This window comes from Primulina tabacum, chromosome 4, assembly GCF_025594145.1.
Source record: "Primulina tabacum isolate GXHZ01 chromosome 4, ASM2559414v2, whole genome shotgun sequence".
NCBI classification, from domain to species: domain Eukaryota; kingdom Viridiplantae; phylum Streptophyta; class Magnoliopsida; order Lamiales; family Gesneriaceae; genus Primulina; species Primulina tabacum.
Genome location: NC_134553.1, coordinates 4,255,886 through 4,271,240, shown reverse-complemented (window position 1 = coordinate 4,271,240; position 15,355 = coordinate 4,255,886). Strand labels below are relative to the sequence as shown.

Sequence of the window (15,355 nt, the reverse complement as noted above, 5' to 3'; positions counted from 1 at the left end):
AACACAAAAAAATACAAAAACCATTCAAAAAATGAATAAAAACAAGAAATATTTCATTATATTTTTCCTTTACATGTTCCACTGAGATAGTTTGAATGAAAAATGCGGAGAAATTAAAGAATTTGCTACTCTATTTTCTTTATTTAATGGGTGGCCCCCTTTACTCTTCGGTTTCTTTTGCATGGCTTCGGCGCTGACTTCACTCGCATAAAGCACCGCCAAACCTCAGCCATCGCCAACTATTTATTCGCTCTCTACAAATCTCTCTCTCACTCGGTGTGAAATCCCAAGAGTTCTTCGATCTTCGTCCGCTCGAGACTTCTAGACATTGTTAATCATCATGGACGACTGGGACGCGCAGAAGATGTGAGCTTTACGCACGTTTTCGATGTTTTGCATAATTCTTCTTCAAAAAAATTTGTTTGTTTTTTTCCCTTTAATTTTCTGCATTGCTAGTATTAAATGACTTTTGGGTTTGCGTTAGTTTGGATTTTGGGTTTGGGTTCTTGTAGGCTCGACAAATACATTCATGATTACATGATCAGGAAGAACTTGCACACGGCTGCTGAGATTTTCGCCAACGAGGCTGATATTTCCCCCGAACCTGCTGGTACATAGACCGATCTATTGTATACGTCTCCCTTTTTTAAGATTCTTTGAATTTACTTGGAATTTTTTATTTCTCTCATGATTGATATGACTATTAATGCAAGAAGTGAGCTTTCCGCAGATTTTTTGTTTTACTTGATTTCTCTGAATTTATTTATTCACGTGCAGCAGCTTGATAGAAAATTTATGTTGTACGAATTTATATATATTGTCATTGTCCACCAACTTAGTTCATTTTTGTGTTACTGATGAAGTTAGCGGTCATCTATTGCACATGATGAATATCAAAATTGTTAATCTAATAAGTGACTGCCAACTCATTGGTGGATATAGTTGCTAGGCAATGTAACAAAACATATATATATATATATATATATATATATATAAAGTTTGTTCTTTTTACTGCTTTTAAGTAAAATTTTATGAAATGAGGTTATTGGAATTTACTGATTGTTCTGATGCGTTGCTGTTGCATCAAAAATTAATTTCATGACACTATTGCGAATTCGAGTCATTTTATCACAATACAAGGTATGATTATTTTTTTTTATCATTTTTACATCTAATATTTTGTGATAGATTTCTGACAAAAGAATAATTGGTTTGTATTTCTCTATGATCATTGGAGTGGTTTGCTTTGTATTCTGGGAACATCTTGATTTCTTAGCCAAATCACCTGAAAGTGAGCTTTTATAGCAACATTTTTTTCAGCTGTCAATCCTCCTGAAGGATTTCTGACAGAATGGTGGTCCTTATTTTGGGATGTATACTCTGCTAAACTTCCAAATCCCGAGGAAACGAAAGACTCCTCTGACAAGGTCTTGTCTTACAAGCTTTGTTGAGATGTCGTTATATCACTATCTTTTATATCAGAATTAGGCACCAAGACTTAATCCATTATGAATACCATCTTATTCAGAACGTTGGTTCAGTGTCGCAAAGGCCAGATATGAATCATATGCTACCGAGTGTCTGTCCCCAACTGCCAACGCCGAGACTTCCTGATTTTCTACAAAATGTCTATTCAACATTAATACCAAGGCCAGATATGGGGAATATGCTGCAAAGTGCTCCTCCAACAATGATATCAAGGCAAGAACTGAACCGGAATGGTCTTGGACTGCCTCCAGTGTTGGACACCACCATAGGCCAAGAGCAACCGGTAACAAATTGGATATCCGAAAATATGTCAGAGCAAAAGCGTCTCATGCTCTCTGCCAGGGACTTGAACTTTAACGCACAGCTTCTTAATGTTGATCAATTGTCAGAACAAGAGCGTCTCATGCTCTCTGCCGGGGACTTGAACTTTAACGCAGGGCTTCTTAATGTTGATCAATTAGCAAGCTTGCCGCCATTTTCAATTAACTCCCGGTAACTTTTGTTGAGTTTATATTTGCCGCGAGATTTCAATTTACTTATCTTTTTCCGCTTTATGCTTATATTTTGTTAAGGAACCTATGTGGGGGAATCGTGTTAAGCTTCTCTTAATCTACCGTGCTATTATGATATACGGAATTTATGTTATAAAAACTTGTATGCTTTTTATCATTTTTGTCATTCAATGACTTGTTCTAATTTATTTTACATGGAATTCTAGGTAAACTTTGATGTGATACCCAGCAAGTTAAAATAATATGTTATTTACTTTGCCATCCTGATTGCAGTTATCTCCAGAAGAGAGTTCCACAGAAGCCTCAGCGCTCTGTTCTCACAGTAAGTATTTCAAGAAATGGTCATGTAGGATCATAGGAACAAAATGTGAGGATTTTACAATATCACTCTAAATGTTTCGCAGAATGGCAGGTCTTGTACGTATGTGGGGGGCTCCTCAGCTGCAAAGGCAGTGCCTCATGAAGCGTTGAAACTGAAACGACCTAAAACCGAACCTGATGATGCTGGTTCGTTCATAACCTGCTCTTTTTCCACTTTTATATTGCATTGGCTAATGAGCAGTATATTTGTTGTCTAGTAATTGCTCAAATTCTTGTACAATTTTTGTTGTTTCCACTTTCCTATATTAAACCTCTTGTTGGATTCTTGAGGCACCAACAGACAACAGAGAATTAGAGGCCTCTAGACAGTAAATTGTTTGCATCTCTCATGTTTTTGTCAAAATGGTTTAAGAAGCTATGAAAAATAGGCACCTTCATATTTTTCGAATATGAACCTTGTTCTGAAAGTGATATCTGAGTGTTGGCATTCATTTGAACTCTAACTCAAGGTCATGTTTGAGATGCCAAACACCAAATGTGCAAGGAAACTCTTGCACAAATGATTATCTAAAAACGCCCTCTAGGAGCCCAATATTGTGTCTTTCATACTGTAATTTCAAAAATATGTGAGGGACCAGTTTTGGCTTAATTCTTCCAGTGGGTCCACCAACCTCGATATTGAGGTATGTCTCTGCCTGTTGAATTTCCTGTAAATGGGATTCATTTTCAGGAACCTGTCTACAATGTTGGGATCCTAATACCATGCCTATGATTCATGATATTTTTTTAAAGCAAGATTTGTTACAAACATTCTCTTGCTATTTTTTTGAAGCAAGATTTGTTACAAACATTCTCTTGGCTCTTGCTAGAGACATTTCTCGCACACAAGTGAGTTGTTTCTAAGCTCAAATTCTCATATGATCATCACAGTATGATTACTCTAGGGGACAATACAGAGAACTCTTTTATCGTGGTTTAGGATTTTTCGGTTACTAAGTGTCAAAAATTCTTGCTGCTGCCTCGAATTAGGCTCTTCAACAAGTTCCAACTCTGCAACTTTTTCTCCGGCTCCAGCTTCCAATAACTTATGCTGAATCATGAAGCAATACAAGTAGCTAATATTTCCTCAAGCATGGTGCAAAGGAACATGATCGCCTTTTGACACAAAGAAAGCTGTATAAACATTACTTGAAGAAGTTTTGTGTCCATCATACTATAGCGATATGGAAAGGGATCAATGGACATCAATACGAGGAAGACGATGACTTTGGTTTTTTTTTTTTTTTTGGCTGAATGCTTGGATTTCATATACTTTGGTTTACAGTACATAAGTTGAAGATATTCAACTTTGGTAATCTAATTAAAGCAGTCGGGACTTGGATTTAGGTTTCAAAAGTTGTGACAGCTAAGCCAGGACTAATGCAGTCAATTATGACAAATAAGGGAAAACTTGAATGATTATAGGTTCTTGAAATTAGTTCTCGAACTTCGTCATCTCAATATATACTACAGTTTTGGTATGGGGTATATTTCTGGGATAAAATACTGTCAAATGGAGGTTGGACATACCCCTACAAGTGATATTTATATCGATTGTACAGTATAGAAAATGGCATTGCCTAATGACCTTTTCAAAATGGTGTCGGGGGGGTGCTAAAGCATAGAAATGGAAAATATGTCAAATTTGGCAAGTCTATTCTTGTGCCTCGCGTTTCCTAGCCTTTTTGTCCACCAAGATCCCTGAAAAAATAGCACGGCCAAGGTTTCTAAGGTTTATAAAGTGATGGGAACTCCTCAAAGCATATCAATGAAGAAGCAACAAGCCATCATTCAAATGACAGGAGTGGGTGAATGTGTATTTGTGCAACAAAATATAACAAAGATGCAAATCATTTTGTCCACAAACACTTACAAGTTCGTATATGCTATTTGAAGTATCAAAACCATGTCGTTGTACCAATGAGCCAATTATTATACCTGGTGGTAATGGTAAAACTCAAGCGCTGAGTTTATATCGATATTCCACCATATAAGCAGCCACATAGAGCAGTATGAAAAATTATTGTTCTTCAACAATCCTTCTGTTGACTGAACAGATGAAAATTGGTGACGTGAAATTAACTTCGATATCACTTGTAAGATCGAGTGTGTATCAATAGACGAAAAGCGTATAGCTGGTGTCAGCAATACAACTCAAGTCCCGTAATGTCACAACTACAAAGACGTTATGCATGTGAAATTACTTTGGTATCACTTGTAAGATTGAGTGTGTATCGTTAGACAAAAAACGTATAGTTGGTGATGGCAATACAATTCAAATCCAGTAAATGGACAACAACCAAGACGCCATGTTCATGGCAATACCGATTCATTTGCAGAGATCCATGAATGATAATTCCATTTCCGACTTCACTTTGATACCGAGCAACGGAAAGGAATATCTATGCCATTCCATTCCCGCACTCATTCCGCTCTACGGCTAATTACATTGCCATGTTATTTCATAACTACCTAACAAGCACGCGGGATCTTGGTAAGTCTTAAAGATTATTACGTGTGGCAAGACGTGGATAATGAGGATGGTGTTGCTAAGCTACCACAATTCACTTTATTGAATGAATTGAGAGTTCATTCATTTTTTTGGATCAATTAATTTTTTTATAGATTAAAGGAAATAAATACAAATAATCTAGACATATCTAGGGATGAGTCCAGTTCATTAAAATAAAAGCAATAAAACTCTCGACTCAATCAATACGTCAAAATGAATGTATAATGGAAACCTAGAGTATAATCGTCGAAGAACATAAGTTTATATCTTCTTAAAGATTTTGAGAACACGATATGTATTATTATTAAACAACCGGCTATTACGTGCATTCCAGCATAAAAATATACAAGAGATAGCCGAGAATGAACTTTCATGATCTGTGAGGAAACTTGATAAGCCTTTTTGAACCATTTCAAATATGCTCAAAGTCGACATAGTGAAGTTGATGTCAAGCCAATTGTGAACCCTCCACCAAAGATCTCTACTCAATGTTCATTCTAAAAGAAAAGTGGGTTATTTCATTGGCAAATGAACTTAAAACACAATATATTAGCGACAAGGGGAGTCGATCTAAAGTGAGAAGTTTACGAAGAGCTCTTGTCCATAGATTAAATGAATGTTTTGGTGAAAGTCAGGGATTCTAGACTATAGATGCCCATGGAACACATGAGCAACCAAGACGGAAATAAAAATAATCACGATCAGCTCGGATATGAACTCATGAACCAGGAAGAAAGAAGATATAAAGCACCATGCTGGGGCCCATAGATGCAATTTCTTGTCTCTAATGCTCAAACTTTATGTGATGGTGATCCTTTCCAAAGGTTGATGAGCATCGACACCGATAGCTTTAATGCCAAAAAAGAGTTTGATATAATATTTTATATCTGTGAGAACTATCAAGTGGATGATAGAGTCGCCAAAATAAGCAAGGTGATTTATTTGTTCATATTTCCCCTCGACAATTTCTAAAATTTTCTTTCATAACTTATAGAAACCATTAAGTGTCACATAATTACTATTTGTCACATAATTACTATTCATAAATTCTATAGCATCATAAAAGTATTACTATCATCACAGTTTTTGGGAAAGTTATGGTACACTTGAGTGTCAAAGTTATCTATTGCGCTGCCCGAAGCCTAGGCTCTCGCCAGTGCAATGACACAATAGACTTATGTACCAATTACTTTGTATCTATCATCGCCCTAAAAATTCTTAACTTAAGTTGTTATAGGAATCCATTGAAGCCAATTATAAATCATATCCAACATTCATTTCTAGCTCATATTGGATAGGAGCATCACATTTATTGTCATTAAAGATCATAAAAAATTGGAGCTGCTTAGTGAGTTCACCTTTGATAAAAACATTTATAGCACTAATCATGGTTTTTACATCTGATTGGTGTTTCTTTATTTAGAATCAAAGTATGTTATTTGAAGAGTTTACCACCTTGTGTCACGGCTACGAGAAATGGATCGAGTTATGGGTCGTTGCACTCGATAATCTTCAAGCTTCATGTCTCTACTCTTTTGCAATTTTCTTCCTTGTTTGCCTATTTTGAACGAATATGTTGAGGCTCATTAAGAGAATCTCCGATCTTTGGAACAAGTAATTATGTTGAAATGAAGATTGTTTATTGGATGCATTCCAAGGGATATTTATACTTGATTGCATTGTATATTAATAAGGAGATAACAAACTAAAAAAATCCTAAACGATAAAACATCTAAAACTTGAAAATAATCACCTAATAACTTGATAGAATCCCTACAGATAATGATCCAGATTTTATTCACTTGACAAATAAAAATAGACTTTTGATTTATTCAACTCCAGTAGCTTTATCCATTCGAACGGAACCGACCATGAGTGAATCTTCAATACTTGATATCTTTTTGGCTGTTCATTTGAAGTTCTTGGGTCGTCTGAATGTGGCGCGACACCTTGCTTGTGAGGTTGTCATGCTATTTCATAATCTGAATTTTTTTTCATGTTGGCATGTAAAATAGTGTATCATTACTATCAACCCGGTAAGCGGTGATGCATTTGAGCTTGCAGAATAGAGCCAATTGAAGTATTGGGAATTCCCTTTTTTCTTTTCTTTTTTTTTTTTTTTGCGCGGTGAGAGTGGGAGTTGTGTTCACAGAGGACGCTAGTAAAGAAAATGTATATTTTGAGTTTGCTAGGGAACTGAACAAAATGTTTTTACTACATTAACGAAATATTTCTGATACGTAATACGTTGTGTTTATATTATCCAATATGGTATTGTAACATTAAATACAAAATGTTTTCTTACTCTTTTGTTTGAGCTTTTAATGAGCAATTTGTTGGTCAATTATGATGGCATAAGAGACAGACTAGCATAGGTCATGCACTCAAGCCTTTAACATACCCGTACGGTTTACAAAAGGTTCCACGTTAGCTTCATATAACGTGTAAATCTTGCACATGAAGTCCATTTTAGAGACGAGAAATATTACTGCTCTAACAGCCTCACGCTTATATACAAGGCTTATTCAGTGCTTTTTGAGTTTCTTAAATCTCTTTATCTGATCACATTTGTTTATTCAAATATTTGATGAACCAAAGGCTTGTATAATCTAAAATCAAACACAAGAGTTATATTATAACATTGCTCAGTAGCAGTTTCACAAACGCATCCTGTACTAAGTTTAATAGGTATATATTTTTACCTTCAATAAGATTTTGGCGCATCCGTAGATTACAAATTAGACATAATATTCGTGGTTATGTAATGTCAACCTCCAATAAAGATGTGATATATTTCTCAATTTGGTCTATAATACTTGTGGAAGTTGTATTTCTTTGGGTGCTTGGCCTTTTTCGATGAGTTGTTTCATTGTTCCTTTTTAATTACCTTCAGGTAGGGACAATGAAAATGAACATGTTTCAACTGGTGATTGGCCTTCCAGTGTAAGGACCTGCAAATTTAGTATCTCATTTAATTTCAGTAGTTTTTGCATTTGGTACTTAAAGGTTTCATTAACAAAAGAAGGTTTCATCTTGTGCGACATGTGTGCAGCAGGATGATATATCTTACTCGGTGGAACAATCGGTGGGAAAGCATATATTTACCAATTTGGGTAGTTGTCCTCTTGTTGATGATGGCTTAAATGGAAAAGATTTGCAAGTAAGTTGAAAATATGACAATTGGCAGGTCAAGTTTTACAGTATCTGTTTGTTTAAAAAATTGTTGTGCTTCGTGGCAAATCTACCAGTCGGCTTCACAGGTCTACCTGACTAATTCTCCTTCAAATAAAATTCACTTGCTTGTCATTTTAAATTGTTTCACTCTCTAGAAACTTTGTTGGATTTTTCACACGTTCACCTGCACTCTACGGTCTTTCGCATCAGGTTTCTTTACTGCACTGCCTGGATCTCTCAACTTCATATAGTAGTTTCCCAGAATGAAAATAAAGTTCTGCCTATTGACTCAATGATAAGAATATTTCCATAATCACTCTCTTTTGCTGGTCATTTGAATGCTGCTTATCTTTGAAAACAATTCCATGTTCTTGTATAAAAAGTACATGAGAGAAAATGACTTGCTCTTAAAGGGCTGCAAGGTTTCTCGGGAACATTAAATATCGGATATCCTATCTCAGAGTTTGCATAAATGAGTACCGCCTACTTATATTTAACACATATGCTACGCTTTTAAGCAAATAACATCCACGCATTTCGATTCATGTGACATGTATTCTCTTAACTACACCTATTTTTTGTCTCAACGGATTCTGCATGTTTCTACTGCTTCATCCAGCTTCGTCTTTATTATTTAATTTGTAGAGTCGTCAGATAGCAACGAGCATGGATCCTTTGGATAGTTACATCAAATCTTTTTTCTCAAATGAAGAAGCCCCGAATGACATAAGCTCTTCTTTTTGTACTTCGCAACGAAGTTCTCTATCTCGAGTAGAATTTCAGCCAAAAGGTTAGTATTATGTCATTAATGTTATATATAGACTTGGAGTGATACACAGAAGGGTTTAAGAGGAATGATGTGTTGAAGTCGGACTAGATTTAATGAAAAATTACCACCCTGAGAAAAGGTTGCCTGTTTTATACAGATTCATGGCTCATCCTTAAGTGTTCTTGATTAATGAAATTAATAGTAACCTCTAGGCATTCCAGCAAAGAACACTAAGTGAAGGAAGATGTGAAGTTTTATGGCAACGTCAACAGCAAAAGGGGAATGGAAAAGCTTATGTTAGGATGAAATGATCTTATTTTGATCCTTGTGTGGTCTTTTAAAACTTTCGAGTTTCCATTTAGTTAAAAAATTTCTATGATCCAAGTCTTTATTCGTTTCTGCAGCCAATTGAAATCTGGAAACCCTCTATTTGGCCATTGCTGTATGCATCAAACCCAAGATTCTGCTTTTGCCATTGCAGTCAGCCATGATTAATATATATGGAAATACAGCTATTTTATAGAAACTACAGAGACTAGAGCTTTATGCACTCCTTATGTTGTGTGAATCATATACATTTATGCACAGATTACTTAGCTCCTTTCCAGATGATTTACTTTTTTCATACAGACCATGTAATATTATAATTGTATAATATTTTCCAGTACTTCATTTTTTCAAGTACTTCATTTTTTTTTTGCTATAAAATAATATAATTGTATAGGTGAAATTATACGATTTTAAAAAATTTGTCAGGGGCATATTTTTATTTTTTCATTTTTTTCTACAACTATTTTTTGAAAAAATTTATTGATGAATTATACCATTTAAAAAAAAATCCAATGGGGAAAAGCATGGAACCGCCCCATCAGAGCAACACCCCTGGCGCTCGGGCAAAAATGAGAGTAAAAGTTGGTTTAGCCTGTAAACAGAACACCTTACAATTTCATCAATAAGGCTATGATAAAGGACATAGTTGCGGCATAATAAAGCGTGTGGTGACAAATTACTTCTAAAGAAACCATGTTGCAGAGAGTATGGAGTTATGATATGGAAACGATGAGGAGATCAGCAAAAAAAGCATGAGATTCTGAACAAAGTATTTATGGTGAAAATTTTACATGGGAAAATGTAGTGGCTACTTCAATGGTTTCATAAAGCAAGAACGATATATGTGATCACTTCCACAATTCTTCCATTGGGATGCCACGCTCTTCAGCAACTTCACTGAATTGTCTCATCTGTTGTACAGCAACAACCGTGGCTCTGGCATTGTTTAGAGCATTGTTGCTGCCAAGCTGCTTTCCCAGAGCGTTCTCAACACCAGCCATCTCTAAAACAATCCTTACCGAGCCTCCAGCAATGACACCTGTACCAGGGGAAGCAGGTCTAAGCATCACCTTAGCTGCCCCATAGTCTGCTTCTGATCTGCCATCGGAACTACAAGAGAATTAGACATTGTTTTGATGCAAATCCCACTTGAGCTAAGATTATTTTAAAAAAAGTCACAACATAGTGTGCTGCTGTAAACTTAGATAGAAACCCACCCAAAGTTCATCGAAATCTGATTATCCCAATACAAATTTGAAACTTGAATCTTATTTACTCCAGAAAACCACTGATCACAAATATTTTTAAATGAGCAGAGGCAATCTCTAGATTAACATATTCATATAACGCGCTATTATGACTATGCGACTCATGCAAATCACAATCAGGTTTATCTGCGTAAACAAGGCAGAAAAAAAAATGCCATCTAATTCAAATTAAAAGTCACTTTGGATTACATACCTCGGTTATTTTCATGTACCATTGAATATTGAGACAACTTATAAAATCTTACTGCATATTACCATCAAGATTCAGAGTGTCGGTAAAGTCCACATTCATACAGATGTATCAGAAAACGTAATTTACCAAACCACTAAAGAAATGACATTCACTGCGCTTGGATTTGATGGATTTCATTTTAAGCAAGGGACTTGATTGGGGATGAATTTCAATTGATACACATCTTGGGTTAATTCGAAATTGGAATTGCATTATTGATAAATCCACTCCAATTATAGGTTTTGATTTGAAAATTCCACTTCACTTTTGTCCGCCCAACCAAATCAAGGATTTGAAATCTAAGCACAACCTTTATCAACCAAACTGCTAGTATATGTGATCTTGTGCAGCAAATTCTCAAATGCACACCTCGATAACAAAGTTTTGAAATTTCAAGGATAATTTTCCATAATGATTTCTATAAAGACGAGTACTGATCCAAAACTAGCTAACAAAGTGCATACGAACTTCCCAATAACTCAATCTTCTCCAATATAAAATCCCACAACATCAATACATATACAACACATCAACCCAAAGCAAATTCTTGATCAAACAAAAAAACTCACTCCTATTTCATTATCTTTACTTGGAGTAAAGACATTACCTGTGAGGAAATGTCTTGTATTTGGTCATAGGCACTGTTATAATATTCCTGCGAGCATTAATAGCCGATTTCTGAACAGCAGCAACGACCTCCTTTGCCTTGCCCACACCAACTCCGACATTCCCTTGCTTATCGCCCACCACCACAACTGCCCTGAAATGCAGCTGTTTCCCTCCCTTGACCACCTTAGTCACCCTCCTAACCTGAACAACTCTCTCATCAAATCCATCTCTCACCTTCTCTTTCTTCGTCTGGGACCCGAGCCCAGTTCTTTTCTTCACCTTAGAGTCCATTACGTACACATCATTACCCAGGAACGTTTCGCCGCTATAAGCAGGCCCGTAAAGCTCCTCGTAGGCTCTGGCGATGTCTTCTTCTGATTCGATGGGACCTTCATCAAATGAAGGTGGTGGTATGAAGCCTTCAGGGCGCTCGGGAGGGCTGAATGTATAGACCTCGTCGGGATCAGCGTTATCGAAGTACGTGGTTTCAGGGTCGGAGGCCTTGGGTGGAGTGAGGTTCTGAGGTTTTGATTGGACGGAGAAAGATGGTTTTGAGGAATGGAAAAGCGGTCGTGAAAAAGAATCACGAGATGGAATTCGTTCACGATGGTAGTGGAGGGAGACGGAGGAGAGTGCGGCGGACAGGGAGGCCGCGGCGGCAGACATGGCGAGTGCTTTCAAGTTTGGATAATGGAGAAATGACGATGACAAATGGAGTGGAGGTGAATTAATGAATTGAACTGGGCCCGGCCCATTTCATATTTTAATTACCCAATTTTTTAAAAAGCCTACTTATAGAATGGGCTTAAAATTGAAGCCTGCCTATATTTATAATTATTTATTGGGCTTAAAACTACCGCATTATTTTTCCACAAGTCCAGACACTCTATACACTACTAATAAAGCAAAAGTTATATATAAATAAATAAATAAATAAAATAAAATAAAGCAAAACTTTTTCTCAATATTTTCCTCTTTAAATTTTTATAGAAATTTGGAAGTAATAGATACTACCTCAAAAATTAACTAAAATAAAAAAATTCAACTCATGATTTAATTTGAGTTTTTAAAGCAAAATTTAACATAAGTATTTATTTTTTTTATAAATATAAATATTTTATAAGTTCATATAAAATAACATATCATATATGCTTTGACTGCTAAGTATATTAATGTATATATAATATAATTATTGATACTAGTGGTTCATCATTTGGAAAATTATATGAAATAAATAACTATACTTCATCTTTCAACCATAACAAGCCTTGTTTAAAAAATGTATAAACAACCTTTTATATATTACTATATTATTTGCAACATTTTTCATGATAGAGTAGATCTCCAATTAGATGATATAAATGATATATTTCCGTGAGATGAGTTGACTCGATTTATATTTGGCATGTAAAATAATATTTTTGACATAAAAAAAATATTTTTTCGTGGTTGGAATTAAATATGAGATATGTTTCATAAAACTGAACTGTACACGATATCATATGAGTTTTTTATTTACTGCGTGAATTATCATAATAGTGTGTTATAGAACAAAATTCACAATTCAACCCTATTTTTTTTTATGTATATTTATAAGAATGGAGTGGAATTATTTATTGGCTCTAAAAAGTAAAAAAGTTTATAAAACCGAAACCAATTCGAACCGATTATCTAAATGGACCGTTTCTGATTGCAATTTCCGATTGTTTCTGCTAGGCTTTTGTTAGAACTTTTCGAACCGAACAAGATATGTTTTTTTTTCCTAAAGTTATCGATTTTTCTTTCGGCTAAACCAATTCGATCAAATAATGGTCTCTTAAATGAGTAGGTCTCTTGTGAGATGGTCTCACGAATCTTTATCTGTGAGATGGGTCAACTCTACCGATATTCACAATAAAAAGTAATACTCTTAGCATAAAAAGTAATATTTTTTTATGGATGATCTGTCTAATAAAATACGACTCGTGAGACAGTCTTACACAAGTTTTTACCCTCTTGAATTAGGCCAATTCACACACACATATATATAACAGAATTATTGATTTAAAAAATTATGAAATACATTCGCATGGCAGAAATTTTTTCTAATTTTTTTTAATACGAAATGTTTTAGGGCATACTGAAATTAATTATTTTCCTCGCAAGGTTAATTAAATTAAATATAAGAAACAAGAAAAAATGGCAGGTGTGTGTGTTCTCGGTTCATACTCTTTCTCAGCTTTGACTTTTATTTTATCTCTTACTTCATTTAAGACAACACTAAAATCTGTTCAGATTTCTTAGGTTTCTACACCAGATTGCAACAAAGATTTTGGTCTTAAATTTTCTTTGCCTTTTTCAAGATTACAGGAAAAATAGAATTATATCGATCGGTTGCTTGAGTGATGTGGGTTGGTTAGGTGGAGAACAAATCAACTGTACTGCAAGATTTTCCTCATGAATATCCCACACTCAATTTCAGATTCTCGTAATCCCAACAAACATATCTTGATTACATACATATCCCTAGCATTGAATAATCTGTAAGTTAATCTCGAATGCAGTTAAAGCTTCTACACTCAAATCCCTTTGTTCGAAGCTTTGTACACGGATTGTTATATATAGGCCTTGTTCTGCACTGGTTTCTTCGTTCATTCAGACATGGAGAAAAACAGGAGTGAAGGGGATTTGAAGCAGGTGGAAGATCAGCAGCAGACTGCTCCCAGGAGGCTTATGGCGGCGGTGAACCACCAAGAACACCCAACTCCATTGCCACCCAAGAAATGCCCGCGGTGTGACTCGGGTAACACAAAGTTTTGTTATTACAACAATTACAGCCTCTCCCAGCCGCGCTATTTCTGCAAATCTTGCAGGAGGTACTGGACAGACGGAGGGGCACTGAGGAATGTACCCGTCGGCGGTGGTTGCAGGAAGAGCAAGCGCCCCAAGCCCTCTTACGCGGTTACGAGCAGCGGTGAGGCTCCAAGAACCGGATCTTCGTCGCCCTCTATATCGACCCATAATACGACTGGTATGATTTCGGGTCAACCTGTCAGGCCTTTCCCACCGTCACTTCCACCCACGAGTTCTTTCTACTCGGGGGGTCCGTTTTTGTCATCTTTGGCTACCATGCAATCCTTTATGCAGCAGCCAATGATCGGGACCAGTCAAGGCCCGGGGGTGAATTTTGCTAGCAGCAGCCGATTCAATGTAGGAGGCGGCCCTGCTGGTGGTTGCGGAAATGCTGCGCCTGCGCCTCTTCCAGGTATTTATCTTCCATCCTTGAAACCGCAGGCGCCGCAACAATTTAATGCACAAAATGGATTTTATCGATCGCGTCAAAGCTTGGCCAACCCTTCAAACCCTGTGCTGAATTCTTGGACCCAAGCCGTCACCAACAGAAAAGCAGGCAATATATCATCAGCGAGCCCCAGTTTCTGGGGTGGTGGTGCAGGAGACGTCACCGGAAATCTTATGGCCATTCCTTCCATGAATCCGAATCCTTGGTCCGAAAATGATCTTCCAGGCTACGATCCATCTCAATAAATTGAATAGCCATGCAAACGGATATTGTATTTATCTTCGAAGTTCTTCTACAGCAAAAACAATAAATATATAGATTTTCTTTTCAACTTTCTAAGTTTTTGTATACAAACAATTTATGATCCTATATTTATATAATATAATGTGATTAACAAATTTTAAACTTTGTTAGAAAAGATATTTGAAAAGTTTGGCTAGGTTATACATAATTGTTGTTGCAACTTGATGATCATTAAAGATTATTAATGTGATTTTTAGTGTGATACCTAGCTATATTGGTAAATTTCGATGTAAATTAAACATAAATACTAAATTTAATTAATGAGGTTGTACTATCAAGAATATCAATTAACTAGATCTCTTAGTGAGATGGTCTCACAAATCTTTATCTTTGAAACAAGTCAACGTTACCGATATTCACAATAAAAAGTAATACTCTTAGCATAAAAAGTAATAATTTTTCATGAATGACCCAAATAAGAAATTCGTCTCACAAAATATGATCCGTGAGAGCGTCTCACACAAATTTTTGCCCTAATGAAAAGGTAATTTAACGTGTTATATTAGCAGAAGTTATTA

General features: G+C 35.9%; 3 protein-coding genes across 5 annotated transcripts; 2 read left to right on the top strand and 1 right to left on the bottom strand.

The window, feature by feature from the left end:
- Positions 1-70: 70 nt before the first annotated feature.
- On the top strand, positions 71-9,461 carry LOC142541454 (uncharacterized). 2 transcript variants are annotated; one of them, XM_075647990.1, is made up of 10 exons: positions 71-366; positions 513-610; positions 1,321-1,427; positions 1,529-1,980; positions 2,274-2,322; positions 2,405-2,507; positions 7,766-7,815; positions 7,928-8,032; positions 8,692-8,836; positions 9,220-9,461. In XM_075647990.1, the coding sequence occupies exons 1-10, from the start codon at positions 341-343 to the stop codon at positions 9,225-9,227; spliced, it is 1,143 nt and encodes a 380-aa protein (XP_075504105.1). In that variant the 5' UTR covers positions 71-340; the 3' UTR covers positions 9,228-9,461. The 2 variants fall into 2 exon arrangements, with proteins under 2 accessions (XP_075504105.1, XP_075504103.1); XM_075647988.1 differs by having other exon boundaries at positions 7,925-8,032.
- Positions 9,462-9,891: 430 nt separating this feature from the next.
- Positions 9,892-11,962, bottom strand: LOC142542599 (small ribosomal subunit protein uS5c). 2 transcript variants are annotated; one of them, XM_075649320.1, is made up of 2 exons: positions 11,253-11,962; positions 9,892-10,255 (listed from the first exon to the last, which is right to left on the bottom strand). In XM_075649320.1, the coding sequence occupies exons 1-2, from the start codon at positions 11,918-11,920 to the stop codon at positions 9,994-9,996; spliced, it is 930 nt and encodes a 309-aa protein (XP_075505435.1). In that variant the 5' UTR covers positions 11,921-11,962; the 3' UTR covers positions 9,892-9,993. The 2 variants fall into 2 exon arrangements, with proteins under 2 accessions (XP_075505435.1, XP_075505436.1); XM_075649321.1 differs by having other exon boundaries at positions 9,892-10,243; positions 11,253-11,961.
- A 1,507-nt stretch (positions 11,963-13,469) lies between these two features.
- Positions 13,470-14,951, top strand: LOC142541453 (uncharacterized). Its single transcript, XM_075647987.1, has one exon. It carries the CDS (start codon positions 13,895-13,897, stop codon positions 14,777-14,779), a length of 885 nt encoding a protein of 294 aa, XP_075504102.1. The 5' UTR covers positions 13,470-13,894; the 3' UTR covers positions 14,780-14,951.
- The last annotated feature ends 404 nt before the right edge of the window (positions 14,952-15,355 follow it).